The 15,679-nt window shown below is 40.9% G+C and overlaps 1 protein-coding gene across 4 annotated transcripts in view; it reads left to right on the top strand.

Annotated features, from left to right (window-relative positions):
* Nucleotides 1-15,679, top strand: part of cabin1 (calcineurin binding protein 1) — a 220,037-nt gene that overhangs the window by 72,084 nt on the left and 132,274 nt on the right. For all 4 annotated transcript variants that reach the window (XM_078421329.1, XM_078421331.1, XM_078421330.1 and 1 more), the window contains one exon: nucleotides 11,138-11,901. In XM_078421329.1, coding sequence (XP_078277455.1) covers nucleotides 11,138-11,901 — 764 coding nt within the window. The remainder of the gene's footprint in view (nucleotides 1-11,137; nucleotides 11,902-15,679) is intronic.

The following is a 15,679-nucleotide window of genomic DNA, read 5'->3' on the forward strand; positions in this document are numbered from 1 at the left end:
AAGACTTGCCCTTGTTGAATACTTTTCATAACCCTTTTCGTTGCAAAGAGCTTATGGATGTTTTCAATGAAGACGCTTTGGAGCTTAACTGAGTTGGGAGATGTAGCAGGTAATGGGTAATTATTGATTAACAAACTCCCACAAACAGCAAAAGTGATAATGACTAGATAATCTCTTTTTTGATGGGTTGTTGGAAGGATCAGCCAGAATACTCAGCCTAACATTGCAACTTCTTGGAATAGTGTCTTGTGATCTTTTCTGCCATTTTAAAGGATGGAGTAATGAGTTGACATATTATTGGAAGGATGTCATTTTCAAAAATGCAGGGCTAGAATTGGTACACATTTCTCTGGAGTTTTAACCATTTTTGCTTATTCAAAATCCATCGATCTTTCTCTTTTTTTTTGTTGCCTCTTGTTGTTGTCTTCCTGGGTATTGTCAAAGATCCACTGATCTTTAGCTGCTTTGTCTGGATCTGGACTACACCCAGACTTCGACTGAAAATTGCCAAGCAATATGTGCCAACCAGTGGCCATCTCTAACAAGAGGAAGTTTAACTATATTACCTTGAGACTGAATGGAATTAATATTGTCAAGCCCTCTTTCAGAATCCTTGGAGGGTAGAGAATGATCAGGGAGCTGTGGCAGATACATCGTTCACCAAAAGCTTGAGAGAACTAGTCATTGAAATGCTGTAGCCATAGGAGCAAGCATGCAACAATGAATCATCCATCCCCTGTCTCTCTAGCCCTATCAATAACATGACTGGAATACTCATGGCTTCCCTGTACAGGTCCAGCACCATTCGAGGAGCTTGGTATCATCCAAGACAACACGAGCAAGTTCATTGACACCCCATTCTCCAGACTGTTGCAGCATGAACAAACCATAACATTCACATAAACGTCCCATGGTTTCTATGATAAAATCTACCAAAACCCTAGCTTCTAGCAAAAAGAACTGCAGATGTAAAGAAACATCACTAGCAAAATTTCCAATCATGTTGCACACCATCGTTATTTCAAAGTAAACTGCCGTTTCTTAATTGTCATTGGATGAAATTCTTGGAACTTCCCCATGGCGTGGTGAAGGACAATCACCACATAGGAAGGGATTCATTGGCACTTCTTCAAGGGGCTACGTGCTGCCACATAAAATAAGCGTGCCAATGTCCATCTTCTAAGGACATTATGTGAATCATGTTGTCTCTCCGTATTTGTAGCATTGGTTACATGTGTTTTGCCAGAGATTTCTGGAATGGCTTCAAATGACACTATGTCCTACGATATTCTGTGTTTCTTGTTGATACAAAGCACAAGGTGACAGACTTTCTGAGAACTCCATATCTAAAGTTGTAGTTGGTTGGTGTTTGGAAGTTGGTGTTTGGAAGAACCGAATATTTACTTTTTAAGTTGTTACTTTCATTTTGAGTTGGTGTTTGGAAGAACCGAATATTTACTTTTTTAGTTGTTACTTTTATTTTGAGGTTGAAGTTTGAAGGTATCAGTGTGGTAAGTTGTGTTTGTTGTTTGTGAAACTTGTGTTTGATATTTGTGCACTGGCCTGGTACCGTGTTAAGTGTGTATTGATATCACAGAGCAGCCATATTGCCCAGTTTGCCTATTGCCTTTCTTGGAAAATATGCCAATCAATCTTTGCCTGCTTGCACCTGACAACATAGTTGCTTGATAATAAAACACATTGCATGCTGAGCTCAAAATGAAATTGTTTATTAAAAAAATGTCCTAATATGCCTATTTAAATTGAGGAAAGTTACTTTCTTTATCTGAGAAAAGTATGTTTTATTTCTATGCTTTGCTGAATAAGCAGGAAGTTGGAACTCTGTGACCTGTATTTAACAAAAATACTCTATTGAACATCCAAGCTGTTCTTAAAATGTTTGAATGACTGCAGTCATTAAGAGACTCGAGAGGAAGCAGCAGTTCTAAACAATAATATTGTAGTCAGCATCTCAACAAGTCTAAGCTGAGGAGTCTGCCTGAGATCTGTTGGAAGATGGTCATAAATCTTGTGCTGGGAAAGTTATTAAGCTCAAATATACTGTTTTGATCAACCAAAACTAGAAAGGGTATTTGGAACAGATAAGTGGACACCTGGCTTGAAATAGGATGAAAGTCAGCATAATAATAGTTATTGACACTGTTGAGATAGACAGCTTCCCCACCTCTGCCCTCCCCACCGTCTGTCAGCTGACAAGTACATTGTGATACATGAAAACTACATACACTCCAGAATTCTGTTAACACTAACGGGCAGCACAGCGGCATAGCTGGTAAAGTCGCTGCTTCATAGGCCGGAGATACAGCTTCAATCCTGACCTCAGGTGCTGCCTGTGTGAGAGTTTGTACATTCTCCTTGTGACCTTGTGATTTTTTCCAGGTTCTCCAGTTTCCTCCCACATCTCAAAGACTTGCTGGTTGATATTGGTTGCTGTAAATTGCCTCTAGTGTGTCGATGGATGGTAGAATGTAGGGGAAGTTAAAGAGAACGTGGGGAGAATTAAAAAAAATAGAAACATTTAAGATTAGTGTAAATGGGCAATTGATGATTTGTGCAGACTCAATGGGCTAAAATATTTGTGCTGTATCTCTCTTTGACTCACTCTACAAAACCAAAGATACAGAAGACTGCAGGTGCTGGGTTCTAGAGCGAACATCATTAGGTCATAAGTGATTGGAGCAGAATTGGTTTCATAAGATCATAAGTGATTGGAGCAGAATTAGGCCATTTGGCCCATCAAGTCTACTCTGCCATTCAATCATGGCAGATCTCTCCCTCCTAACCCCATTCTCCTGCCTTCTCCCCATAACCCCCGTACTAATCAAGAATCTATCTATCTCTGCCTTAAAAATATCCACTGACTTGGCCTCCACAACTTTCTGTGGCAAAGAATTCCACAGATTCACCACCCTCTGACTACCGAAATTCCTTCTCATTTCCTTCCTAAAGGAACGTCCTTTAATTCTGAGACTATGACCTCTAGTCCTAGACTCTCCCTCTAGTGGAAACATCCTCACCACATCCACTCTATCCAAGCCTTTCACTATTTGGAATGTTTCAATGAGGTCCCACCTCATTCTTCTAAACTCCAGCGAGTACAGGCCCAGTGCCGACAAACTCTCATCATATGTTAACCCACTCATTCCTGGGATCATTCTTGTAAACCTCCTCTGGACCCTCTCAAGGGCCAGCATTTCCTTCCTCAGATATGCTGCCCACAATTACTCACAATGCTTCAATTGCGGCCTTACCAGCACCTTATAGAGCCTCAGCATTACATCCCTGTTTTGTATTCTAGCCCTCTTGAAATAAATGCGAGCATTGCGTCAAACTGTTGGATGAAGTCAGCTGGTCAGGTAGCATCTGTGAAGGGAAAGGGATAACGAATGTTTAGGGTTGAGACCTGCATTGGACTATAAACATGGTACTGGAGCACACTTGAAAGCCAATTAAGTAAGATTATATGCAAATAGAATCATAGATCTATACAGCTTGGAAACAGGCCCTTAGTCTAACATATCCATGTTGACCAAGTTGCTTAATCAAGTTAAACTGTTTGTGTTTGCCCACAACCCTCCAAACCTTTTCTCTCTGTAATATCAAGTATCTTTTAATTGTTGTAATTGTACCCGCCTCTATCACTCTCTCTGGCAGCTTTTTCCATCTACATGCCACCCTCTGTGTGACAAGGTTGCCCCTCAGTTCCCTATTAAATCTTTCTCTTCTCATGATATATCTATGCCCTTTGATCTGTATTTTGTTCCTGTATAATTTGATCTGTATATCAAATAACCATTTCCTGCTTCAATGTTAATTGATATTTATTTATATTTAATATAGTTAGATATTTTTCACATATTAGAATGCAGAAGGAGGCCATTCAGCCCATTGAGTCTGTGTCAACTCCTAGCAGGCAATCTCTTTGGTTCCATTGTTAAGTTCCTTACGTACCTGTACCCCTGCAAGTTAGTGTTGCTCACACATGCCTATTAACTCCTCTGATTCTCTTTCCCATTAACCGACCATGGGGTAATTTACAGTCACCGATTAACCTACCATCTTTGGCACATGGGAAGAAACCCACATGGTCATGGAGAGAATGTAGAAAATGCACAAAATTGTACCCGAGTCCTTGGAGTTGTTAATCAGCACCACTTATGTTTGTGCCACTGTGTCGTACCAGTAGCAAGGCATTTCACAGGAGTGATAGAAATAGAATCTGACACTGAGCTACATGAGAGTACTGGGATAAAGAGCACCAAAGATCAGATCCAAGGCAGGTTTTAAGAAAACACCTGGGGAGAAGGGAAAAGGTAAAGATTTAGAAATGCATTTCCAGAATTTAGGATGTTGGCAACTGAGTGTATGATTCAATTTGGGGAAGATCACAGACTGGAAATAAAGAGGTTCTGACATCATACAAGGTTGCAGAAATGGGGAGGTGTGAGCCTATGGAGTGATTTGAAAAGAAAGCTGACAATATTAAAGAGAGAAACAAGAAACTGCCAATGCTGGTTTACAAACAAATACACAGAAGTGCTGGAGTAACAACGGTGAGTTTTTAAAAACTGAAACATTGGAGTAAATTATATAAGGATTTGATGCATCAAGACAGGGGCCCAAAGTATTGGCTGGCCTCATATTTATAGAGACCAGACAGGGAGAGGTTTACAATGTGCATTAGGTTTGCATTATGGATTGGAATTATGATATCTGCAAGGATGAGGGTTTCACTGGAAGAAGAGACAGACAAATGCAGAAGTTTTCAGAAGGTGATGGAGTGTATATGTGGATGGAAGCTCATTTGCAGATTGCAAATAGGCTGGTTCAGTCTTCAGTTTCCAGAGAAGGGATGGAGTGGAAGGCAAAGGTTGTTTATGATGAGAGGTAAAAACAGCTACATTGGTTTACGCTATAATGAATGGGATGAAACATTTGCTCATCTATTCATGGATGTTAATTGACTAACGTGACAATTTAGAGATATTGGAGAGATTGAGAACATTGATGTTAAGATGGAGCTGGATATGAGTTATAACGTCATAAAACATTGAAACAGGTCCTTCGGCCCAACCTTGCCCATACTGACCAAGATGCCCCATCGATGTTAGTCCCACCTGCCCACATTTGGCCCATATCCCTCTAAAGCTTTCCTATTTATGTACCTATTTGAATGTCTTTTAAATGCTATAGTACCTGCCTCAACTATCTCCTCTCGCAGAGTGTTCCATATACTCACCACCCTCTGTGTGAGAAGCTGGCTCATGTTCCTATTAAATCTTTCCCCTCTCGCCTTAAACCCATGTCCTCTGTTTCTGGATTACCCTACTCTGGGTAAAAGACTGAGCATTCTCCCTATCTACCCCCTCATGATTTTATACACGCTTCAGCCTCCTGTAAGAGAGCACAGAGACAGGCCCTTTGGCCCAACTAGTCCATGCCAACCAAAATGCCCCATCTATGCTCATTCTACCTGCTGCGTTTGGCCAATATCCCTCTAAACCTTTCCTATCCATGCACTTGATCTAATGCTTTTAAATGTTATAGTACCTGCCTCACCCACCTCCTCTGGTAGCGTGTTCCATATATCCATCACCCTCTGTGTGAGAAGCTGCCGCTTAGGTTCCTTTTAAATATTTCCCCTCATGTCTTAAACCTATAAATTCTGATGTTAGATTACTCTAGTGTGGGTACAAGACACTGTGCACTGTCCTTATCTACCCCCTCATGATTGTATACACCCTTCAGCCTCGTGCCCTTCAAGGAGTAAAGTCCTAGCCTGTCACTCTCTCCTTATTGGTCAGGCCCACAAGTCCTGGCAACATCCTCGTAAATCTTCTCAGCACTCTGTCCAGCTTATCTATTTCTTTATCACCGTATTCACCCAGTTATTCCCCATACATGGTCATAAAAGGTTCCATAGTGAGGCAAGCATTGCAGAGAAGTGGATTGCAATTGAAGGATTTAACCACCAGCAACATGATATGACAAGTATGAATAATAAACATGTTTGAAAGTGTCAAGATAGATGTTGAGAGTGGAGAGTCAAGATTAGGGGACATCCTCTGGGGAAAAGGATTGTTCTATTAGGAGCAGGAGAAGGAGAAATGCAAAGGATTATAGATCTTTGGAATTCTCTACCTCGGAATGCATCACAGGTAAATGGAGAGAATTTGGGGAACATGGGAATTAGACAGTATGTGGATAAGACACCCTTCCCCCGCCTCAACGCCTCTCCAATTTAATTTCTTTTAATGCTCTTGTAAGGCACCAAAAGCAACTGAAAATGAAGAAGAAATGCTTTTCCTGAAATGCTTAAGAAATGAAGGAATGAGTCTGGTTGCCATGAGAGTCAAAATTGTTACATGTACTGAAACAGAACAATGAAATTTGTACTTGCAGCAGCTTTACAGGTTTGTAAAATTAGTATTCAATAAATAACATTATAAAACAGACAAAAAAAGTATAAATAATAAAAATACAATATTCGTGCAAAACAAAACAAAAAAGCCCCAAATCAAGAGTGCCACCATGAGAGTTTGTAGTTTGGAGTTTAGTTGGTGTCTGGAGTGTTCAATAGCCTGATGGTTGTTGGGAGGAAGCTGTTCCTGAACCCGGATGTATAGCTTTACAGACTCCTGCACCTTTTTCCCGATGGCAGGAGTGAGCATGGCCACTATGATGTGGGTCCTTCATGATGCTAGCAGCCTTATTGAGGCAGCGCCTCCTAGAGATCCTTTCGATGGTGCGGAGGTCAGTCCCAATGATGGACCGGGCGGTGTCCACTGGTTTCTGTAACCTTCATCGATCCTGGGCATACCAAAACAGACCATGATATTACCAGTCAATATGCTCTCTATTGTACACTTGTAGAAGTTCAAGTGAACATCCATCAACTTACCGAACCTCCTCAATCTTCTCAGGAAGCAGAGGCGTGGATAAGATTTCTTGATCAGTGCATCAATATGATGGTTCCAGGACAGATCCTCCGAGATGTGCACCCCCTGGAACGTCGAATTGTTGAATCTCTCACCACCGGTCCAATGATGACGACAGGTTCTTGGATCCTAAGCCTTTCTCTTCTAAAGTCAACAGCTGATCTTATTGATGTTGAGAGCAAGATTGTTGTTCTAGCACTATTGAATCAGACGATCAATCTCCCTCCTTTACATTTTCTCATCATTAGCCGTAATTCTAAGAATGGTGGTAGTATTTGCAAATTTAAAGATGGAGTTGGAACTGTGTCCGGCTACACAGTCAAGGGCATAGATTGAATAGAACAAGTGACTGAGCACAAAGCTTTGAGGTGCCCCTGTGCTGATGGTTTTCGAGGAGGAAGTGCTATTGCCAATTCATACCAATTATGTTATGTTGATAAGGAAGTCGAGGATCCAGATGAAAAGGGATACAATAATATATTCCTTTATCGCAAAAACTTCATCCAGTTGGTCTGTGCAGGTTTTGAGAAAGCTACCAGGTTTACCATCAGATCCAGACGCTTTCTGTGGATTCACCCTCATGAACGATCTTCTGACATCGGCCTTGATGACTGAGATTATTGTGAAAGTTAAATAGTACGAAATCATTATATCAAAAATAAAACAATATAATCACACATGATATTCTGTGACCGAAAAAAAAAGGTGTAGGCAGAAGCCAAAGCTTATTGTGCCTACCCTTAATGCTTAAAGCATTACCCTAACTAGCCAAAATAGCAGTGAAACAAAACAAAACAAAATATAATTAAAAACACAACATCATAAGTCATAGCAGATAAACAAAACAAAGAAAGAAACACAAATATAATCAAGAAACATAATTTCTGTCATGTCAGTCATTTCTCAGTGCTGATCACATATTTTGTATCTTTCAAATATAATGTTTTTGAACATTTTCTTAAATTTACACATATTACTACACTCTTTTAATTCATTGTTGCAACTATTCCATAAATTGACCCCTTTAACAGTCACACATCTATTTTTCACATTTGTCCTTGCCCTCTTTTTTTCAAACATATAATTTCCCGAGTGGATACCTGCTCTCCCGCACTGAAAACAAACCTTGGATACAGTCAGGAAGTGTTGGGGGATATGGAGGCCCAAGAAAGCACATCACTATTCACCATTTTGAAGTGTGCGTAGATCACATTGAACTCATCGAGGAATGCTGCCTCTCAGTCACTTGAGCTGCCAGTGAGTTTTGCATTGCAGGAAGTGATGTTGTGCAAGCCCTGCCACAGCTGCCGTTGTCCGTCTCATCCTTGCATTTAGAGCAAAAGTCTCTTTTAGCCTTTTTGATGGCCTTATTGAGGTAGGACCTGGACCTTGTACGACCTTGTGTGTCGTCAGGTTTGAATGCCCGAGATCTGGTCCTCAGAAGATTATGAACCTCCTGGTGCAACCAAGGCTTTTGGATGGGGAACATTTGGATGGTTTTGATGCTCCACACATTTCTTTGTGGTCGGTAACAACCGTGGTGTATTCTTTCAGATCCCTTGCCATGTACTTGAACATCGCCAGTTTACCAACTTCAAGCAATCGCTGCTCTGCCTCCCCTGTGCAATCCTCACCGCTGTGGCTGCGCTCTTCAGTTGCTGCCTGTACGCAGGAGGAAGGGGCACAGTCAAGAGGTCAGAATTCCCAAAGCAAGGGCAAGGGATGGAGATTTAGGCATTTTTAGTTTAGAATTTCGAGAGATATAGCGTGGAAACAGGCCATTCGGCCCACCGGATCAACCTGCACCATTGATCACTTGTTCATAGTAGTTCTATGTTGTCCCACTTTTGCATCCACTTCCTACACGCTAGGGACAATTTGCAGAGGCCATTTAATCTACAAACCCGCAGTGGGATGTGGGAAGAAACTGGAGCACCTGGATGAAACCCACGTGGTTACAGGGAGAACATGGAAACTCCGCACAGACAGCACCCAAGGTTAGGATCGAACTCGGGTCTCTGGAGTTGTGAGGCAGTGGCTCTACCAGCTGCGCCACTGTACTGCCCATCTTTGATGACGGAAAAGCAATGGTCGAGGGTGTTTGGTCTTTTGGTGCTGCAGGACATTAATGCACAAATAATTATTCATTAATTAATGCATACATAAATAGTTAATTAATTAATTGATTGATCTCCTGGAATTTTGTTTGCCAGGTGCTCAACAAAACCCTGCAGAGCTCGGAGTCTTTCTAATCAAAGCTGGTAATCCCCCGAGAATTGTTTTTGAATGGTTGTTACTTCTTATTGCCAGGTTTACCTGCACTCAAAAAATTATTTCAAAAAGTTGAACAAAACACAAAGTGTTGGAGTAACTCAGTGAGTCAGGCAGCATCTATGGAGAGAGTTGATGGGTGATCCTTCTTCAGACTGATGGTAGTAACAGGAAGAAAGCTGGAAAAGGGAAATGGGGGTTGAGGGGGGATGGAGTGGGGGGGGGTGAGGGGAAGGGGGGTGAGTGGGGGGGTGGTGAGGGGAAGGGGGGGTGGGGGAGGGGAAGGGGGGGTGGGGGAGGGGAAGTGGGGGTGGGGGAGGGGAAGTGGGGGTGGGGGAGGGGAGGGTGCTACACCAATGCAGGAGAGGTTTGGACCCAACGGGTCCACAGCAGCTAGTTTTGTTTAAAAGTGAAGCTCATTTTGGTTCTCCTAAAATACAACTTGATCTATAGGTGCAGTAACAATAAGCTAACCAAAAATAACCCAAACCAAACTTTATAACAATGAGAGGTTTTTTCCTCATTATAATGAGAATTCTGTTGAATAAATTGCATTCTCTTCAGATATTCCTTTTGTTCAACATGCACAAATAAAGATTTTCGCTGTTATTTAGTTTTGGAGATACAGCAAGAAAACAGACCTTTTAATGTTACCAGCAAAAGAGTGGCTTATGCAGTAAATCCCATAATTCAATATCTGACTATTCAGGAATCCCAATGGTTCAGCATGTAGTTTACCAGGTGGTATTTACTGTTTTCCTTTTCCACTCACTGGGACCCTATAGACCCAATCCCTTTAAACTGAAAAATGAAGTCTAATACTGTCTAACATCTTTAAAAAAGTAAATTAAAAGTGTATTGGGATATTAATAGGAATAACATAATTTCAGTCCGTGCAGTTCTGAGTCTGGAAAACCTGTCAGTTGGGCGCGCGCACCAGAGTATTGAATGTGATGTATTATTGGAGTGTTATTGAATACTACTTTGTTAAGTATAAATAGTAGTAAAAGCTTAATCTTTGTGTTTTGCCGATAATTGCATCATGAAACTGTTAGTCGTGTAATTAGTAAGGAGGGTTTTAAAAATATTCAGATGCCTTGTTTCTGATCATCTGTGAACTTGTAGAATAATGCCAATTAAGTAAGTTTTAAGGAATTTGATTCTATGTTGGAATTTTACTGTTCTGGCAAAACATTTAAAATATGATACCAATGGTTTTGCAAAATTTCTACTGTCAAACTGACTCCTAGAGTACTGTTCTCCCTCATTTTCCTATCTTCTCATCTCCTTATTGGAAATGGCAACAGTAGTGTGATCCTCCCCATATGCAAATTGTACATGGAACTGCACGGACTGAAATTACGTTGAGGAAAAAATAGAAAATCACGAACAATAATAAATTGACTTTACCGACCACTAACATTTGTACTTGAATGCTGAGGATGAAAAATTTGGCTCAGTGACTGGGAATGTAACCTCAATTTGAGCTGGGCCATTTGGGAGAAAACTTTGGGAGCAGCTTTCACGTGAAAATCTGAACTATGTCCCCAAAATGGCATTGATGTTGGAGATCAGTTGAAACTAGAGACTGGGCAACAGATTTTCATTCAGTAAGGGTGGCACAGAATGTAACACAATGCAACAAGCTTGAGGTACAAATTTCCTTTCAGAAACATAGACTTCACTACAGTGTAAGGACATTCAATCGAAGCATACCTCAGGAGATGATTTGGATATTTGAGAAAGAAACAATTGTAGGGTTGTGGGGAATGAATTGAGGAATGGTTCTGGCTGAAGAGTTCTAGAAGAAAACAGAATCAGGCCAAATAGGCAACTTCCATGTTGCAATGTTTCTATTATTCCAAGAACTGCAAATTGTAATTGAAATACTTATGTTTTATTTTCAGAGAGAAGTCAAGATAGCGTGATTTTGGTACTCTCTGACTCTAGCTCTACCCAGGACGTTTTCACTGATGCAGCCAGTTCCCAGGACAGTAGCAAGAAGATTCACTCTGGTAAAGGTAGCCCTTCATCTTCCTCAACCGCGGAGGCTACTGGTTTATCCAGGGAGAGCCATGGAAAACTAGAAGAAGATGATTTTGGGTTACGGATGTCATCGGAGGATTGTAGAGGAGGTAATGCAGAGATTACAGACGCCATTGATGCTTTGACTTTGAGGCTGGCTGAACGTACAGGTCACAGAGCACCTGTGGAAACAGCTCTACCATCAAGGGAGAACTATAGGAAGTTGGAAGAAGAGGATTCAGTGGGACGAGTCTGCTCTGAGCATTGTAGAGGAAGCAATATGGAGATCAGTGAAGGAATAGATGCTCTGGCTTTGAGACTGGCAGCACAAGCAGGGGCAAAATTGCATACTGAGTCACAGTGTCAGATTGGCATCATCAGCACAGCTATTGTCACTCCCACCAGGACCACCTCCTCATCTCTCTGTGACTCAAAAAAGAAAACAACCGAACCTTCAGGAGATACAAAAGACACCTACAGATTGGAGGACCTCCCTCAGAGCCTGCCAGGAGATGAGAGGGAGCAGCGGCGAGTCTTGATCGAGCAGTGTACTAGAGCACTGCATCTGTGTCTCAGCCGATTCCCTCAGCACTACAAGAGTCTCTACAGACTGGCGTATCTATACATTTACAGCAAGACACACAAGGTAAATGCATGCCATTAATTTAGAAAGACAGATTTTTTAACATAAATTCCTGCTTGAAAAAGTAAACTTTGTGTGACTGAAAGGACTTGATTGACATGAGGAATGTTAAAACGTTGACAGTTGATGCGGGGAAGGGGTGAGAATTTTTAAGAACAATTACCAATTTGAGGACCTGGCTGAGAAATTCTGTTCTGTGGCTTTTTGTTTCTTGTGCGGCATTTTCAAATTTGATCTAAATCCTGATCTTTCCATGCACTTAAGGAAGCTTAATGAAATGCTATCCCCTGGTGTTCCATGCGTCTACTACACGTATACAAGGGACTCAGGGGGGAAAAAGCAGTGACATTAAAAAGCATGATCAATTTCACTATTCTGATTTTGTTCCAGCATGAATGTGGCACTGTCCTAAACTCCAAAAGAAGTCTTATGTGGATAGCAGACCTTGCATTACATAATGAACTCAAACCTACATGGGCCACTGCTGGGGCATCTAGTAAGGATGATTTTGGCAATGCAGGTCATTATTCGTGAATGTAGCTTCCTGTTAGAAAGCTGTACTGTTCACCCACTCTGTCATAGGCCCCTCTACTGCCATGATGAGACCTCACAGTGGTGCAGTGGTAGAGTTGCTGCCTTACAGAGCCAGCGACCTAATCCTGACTCTGGGTGCTGTCTTTTGGGAGTTTGTACGTTCTCCCTGTGACCGCTTGGGTTTCTCCGGGTGCTCCGGTGTCCTCCCTACACCAAAGGTTTGGATGTTAATTGGCTTCTGTAAAATTGCCCTTTGTGTGTGGGATAGAATTAGTGTACGGGGTGATCCCTGGTCGGCGCGGGCTCGGTGGTCCTAATGGCCTGTTTCCACGCTGTATCTGTAAAGACTAAAAAAAAGAAAAAACACTTCCTTCCAATATCCATGGGAAGAAGGATATCCTCGTTCCTCGTTCCTCCCAAGGATAATCTCCATTGTTCCTCGTTACAATGTATTCTTTGTTCTCTGAATATTTACTCAAAATTCATCTTCATTTTAGAGCCTAAATTCACTATATATCTATCATACTCGCAAAGGAAGTCAATGGGATGAACTTTGGTACAATGTGCTGGATGACTGGCAGATTTAGTGGTATATTTCTAGGCAATTGGATGGTTGTTATTTGAAGACTTTAAAATTCATGTATAATTTAGTTTATTATTGTCACATGTACCTAGGTACAGTGAAAAGCTTTTGTTTACTTGCTATCCAGTCATAGAAAAGTCTATACCTAAATACAATCAAGCCGTGCACAGATAAAGGATAAAGGGCACAACATTTAGTACAAGATAAAGTCTGATACAAGGTAGTTCAAAGGTTTCCAATAAGGTAGATGGGAGGTCAGGACCACACTCTAGCTGATGAGAAGATCATTCAATTGCCTGATAACCGCTTGGAAGAAACTGTACCTAAATCTGGAGAAATGTGTTTTTAAACTTCTGTACCCCTTGCCTGATGGGAGAGCGGGGACGAGGGGGGTGAGACTGGTCCTCCATTATGCCAAGGCAGCGTGAAGTGGAGATGGAATCAATGGAAGGATTTGGATTGCGTGATGGTCTGTGCTACATCCACAATTTTTTGCAGTCTTGGATGGAGCTGATCCCAAACCAGACTGTGATGCATTCCAATAAAATGCTTTCTACGACACATCTGCAGAAGTCAGTGATGGTTGTTGGACATGCTGAATTTCCTAAGTCTTCTAATGAAGTAGTGGTGTGTATGCTTTATTGGCCATAGCTTTGAAGTGGCTGGTCCGACAAATTGCTGGTGATAATTACTCCCAGGAAACTGAAGCTTTCGTCCATCAACACCATCAATACTGCTTTGCTTCCTGAAGTCAATAACAATCTTCTTTAGATTATACTGGTCAGCTAAATGCCTTTTCTTTGCCCTTTCTCTAATGTCATATATATTTCCAATGAAGGGCACAATGCAAAGTGAGCTAGCATGTGCAAGATCCTGAACCATGTATGGGTCATTCTTGAGCAGTGGAGAGATCAAAAGTTGTTACACAATCTACCTCTCACTGTGGTCGGAGTATATTTCATCATGTTGCCTCTTGATAAGTTGTTAGTGGGTGGAGAGGCAAGTTAGTTTTCCAGATTATCAATTCTCTTTTACCTCGAGGAAGCAAATCACGTGTTCATTCACTGGGGTTGAAAGTCATGCCTGAAAACAGTTCCTCATATCAGTTGTAACGGTTGTCTCTGCTGTTGTGAGAAAACTCGTGCATGCTGTTCAGCAATGTGCCATGTGCTGTATGGAGTAAACTATTTTCCCTTTAATTTCTCCTTGGATTGGCATAGCTCCCTGGATGTCTGGCAGTGTTATTCCATGAGGATCTATGAACTAAGGATATGGGTGTTTCTGTAAATAAGGGGACCAATCTGTGACATGGGTGGCCAAATTTGAAAGTTATTAAATCATAATGAAATACCGCAGGTTTAAAAATGGGCCTACCTATGATCTGATCAAAATCAACCAAAATTTGTCTAAAATTTAATACTTTCAAAATTTGAAAAAAAACAAGAACATTTTTTTAAATTAAAACATATAAGACATATGCGACATTTACTGATTTTGAAGCTCGTTAATCATAGAAACATAGAAAATAGGTGCAGGAGTAGGCCGTTCGGCTCTTTTTTGAGACCGCACCGCCATTCCATTTGATCATGGTTGATCATCCAAAATCAGTACCTCGTTCCTGCTTTCTCCTCATATCCGTGATTCCGTTAGCCCCAAGAGCTATATCTATGTCTCTCTTGAAATCTTCTTCTTTCCAGGGATGGTGAGGTGATGCTTGTAGTCATCTGTCCAGTTAAGCCTGAGACAATTAAACTCTTCGTTGTTTTTTCTAGATGCCATGAGTTCTTGCTTACCATCTTGCGAAGGCTCATTTGCAAAAGGCAGACTGAGAATTCTAACAGAAAGAAGCTATTTATCAAGGAGTAAACACTTATTTTGCAAGAATTTTATAATTGGAGATATAGACCTGTGATTTATATTGCAAATTATATTATGGGGAACAAATTATGCCACTGCATCCACTGTATTAATGAATACACTTTAAAAATGAACAATTCCTTAACTTTTTCTCTTGAATTATGTTAATTCGTAATTCAGTCTGGTGTCTTTCTCAGCTTCTGCTTTGATCACAAGAAAACAAGATTTTTTTCACACTTTTTGCAACTTCCAGGGTGCACAGAAGGAAAACTTGCTTTTACTCCTCTGTTTCCGCTTGACTTACCAAATCGCCAATCACAGCTACTACATAGACAGAGAATATTTTCCCATCCCCACCTTGATGCTGCAACTAGATTTTGTTCAGTCTGTAGTGAAAACTCAACGTGCTTTCCAGCATCTACAGTCTTGCTTTTGTCCTTTTGTTCAACTGTTTTTGGCTGAGTGTGTTAAATGAAGACCATCCAAATATCAAAGGGTGTGATCGTCTATGGTACGTTTACATTGTAGTATAAGGAGGTTGCATGCTTTTGAGTTGCTTGGTTTGTTTCAAACCTAGATTATTTGTCTTGCTGGAAGCTAATTGTTTGCAAATTGGTTAATGTCACTAACAGTCAGGCGAACCCTTTTATTATGATTTCAATAGACATTATTGACATAAAATCAAAACAAAATCTAACCCAAATCAATAAGGTAAAATCTGAGTGCCATTGCATTAATGGTAGATAATATTTAATATATTTAAAATTAGATTCTTAAATGCCCTGCATATATTTAATATTTTTGTGG

This window comes from Rhinoraja longicauda, chromosome 25 (genome assembly GCF_053455715.1).
Source record: "Rhinoraja longicauda isolate Sanriku21f chromosome 25, sRhiLon1.1, whole genome shotgun sequence".
Lineage (NCBI taxonomy): Eukaryota > Metazoa > Chordata > Chondrichthyes > Rajiformes > Arhynchobatidae > Rhinoraja > Rhinoraja longicauda.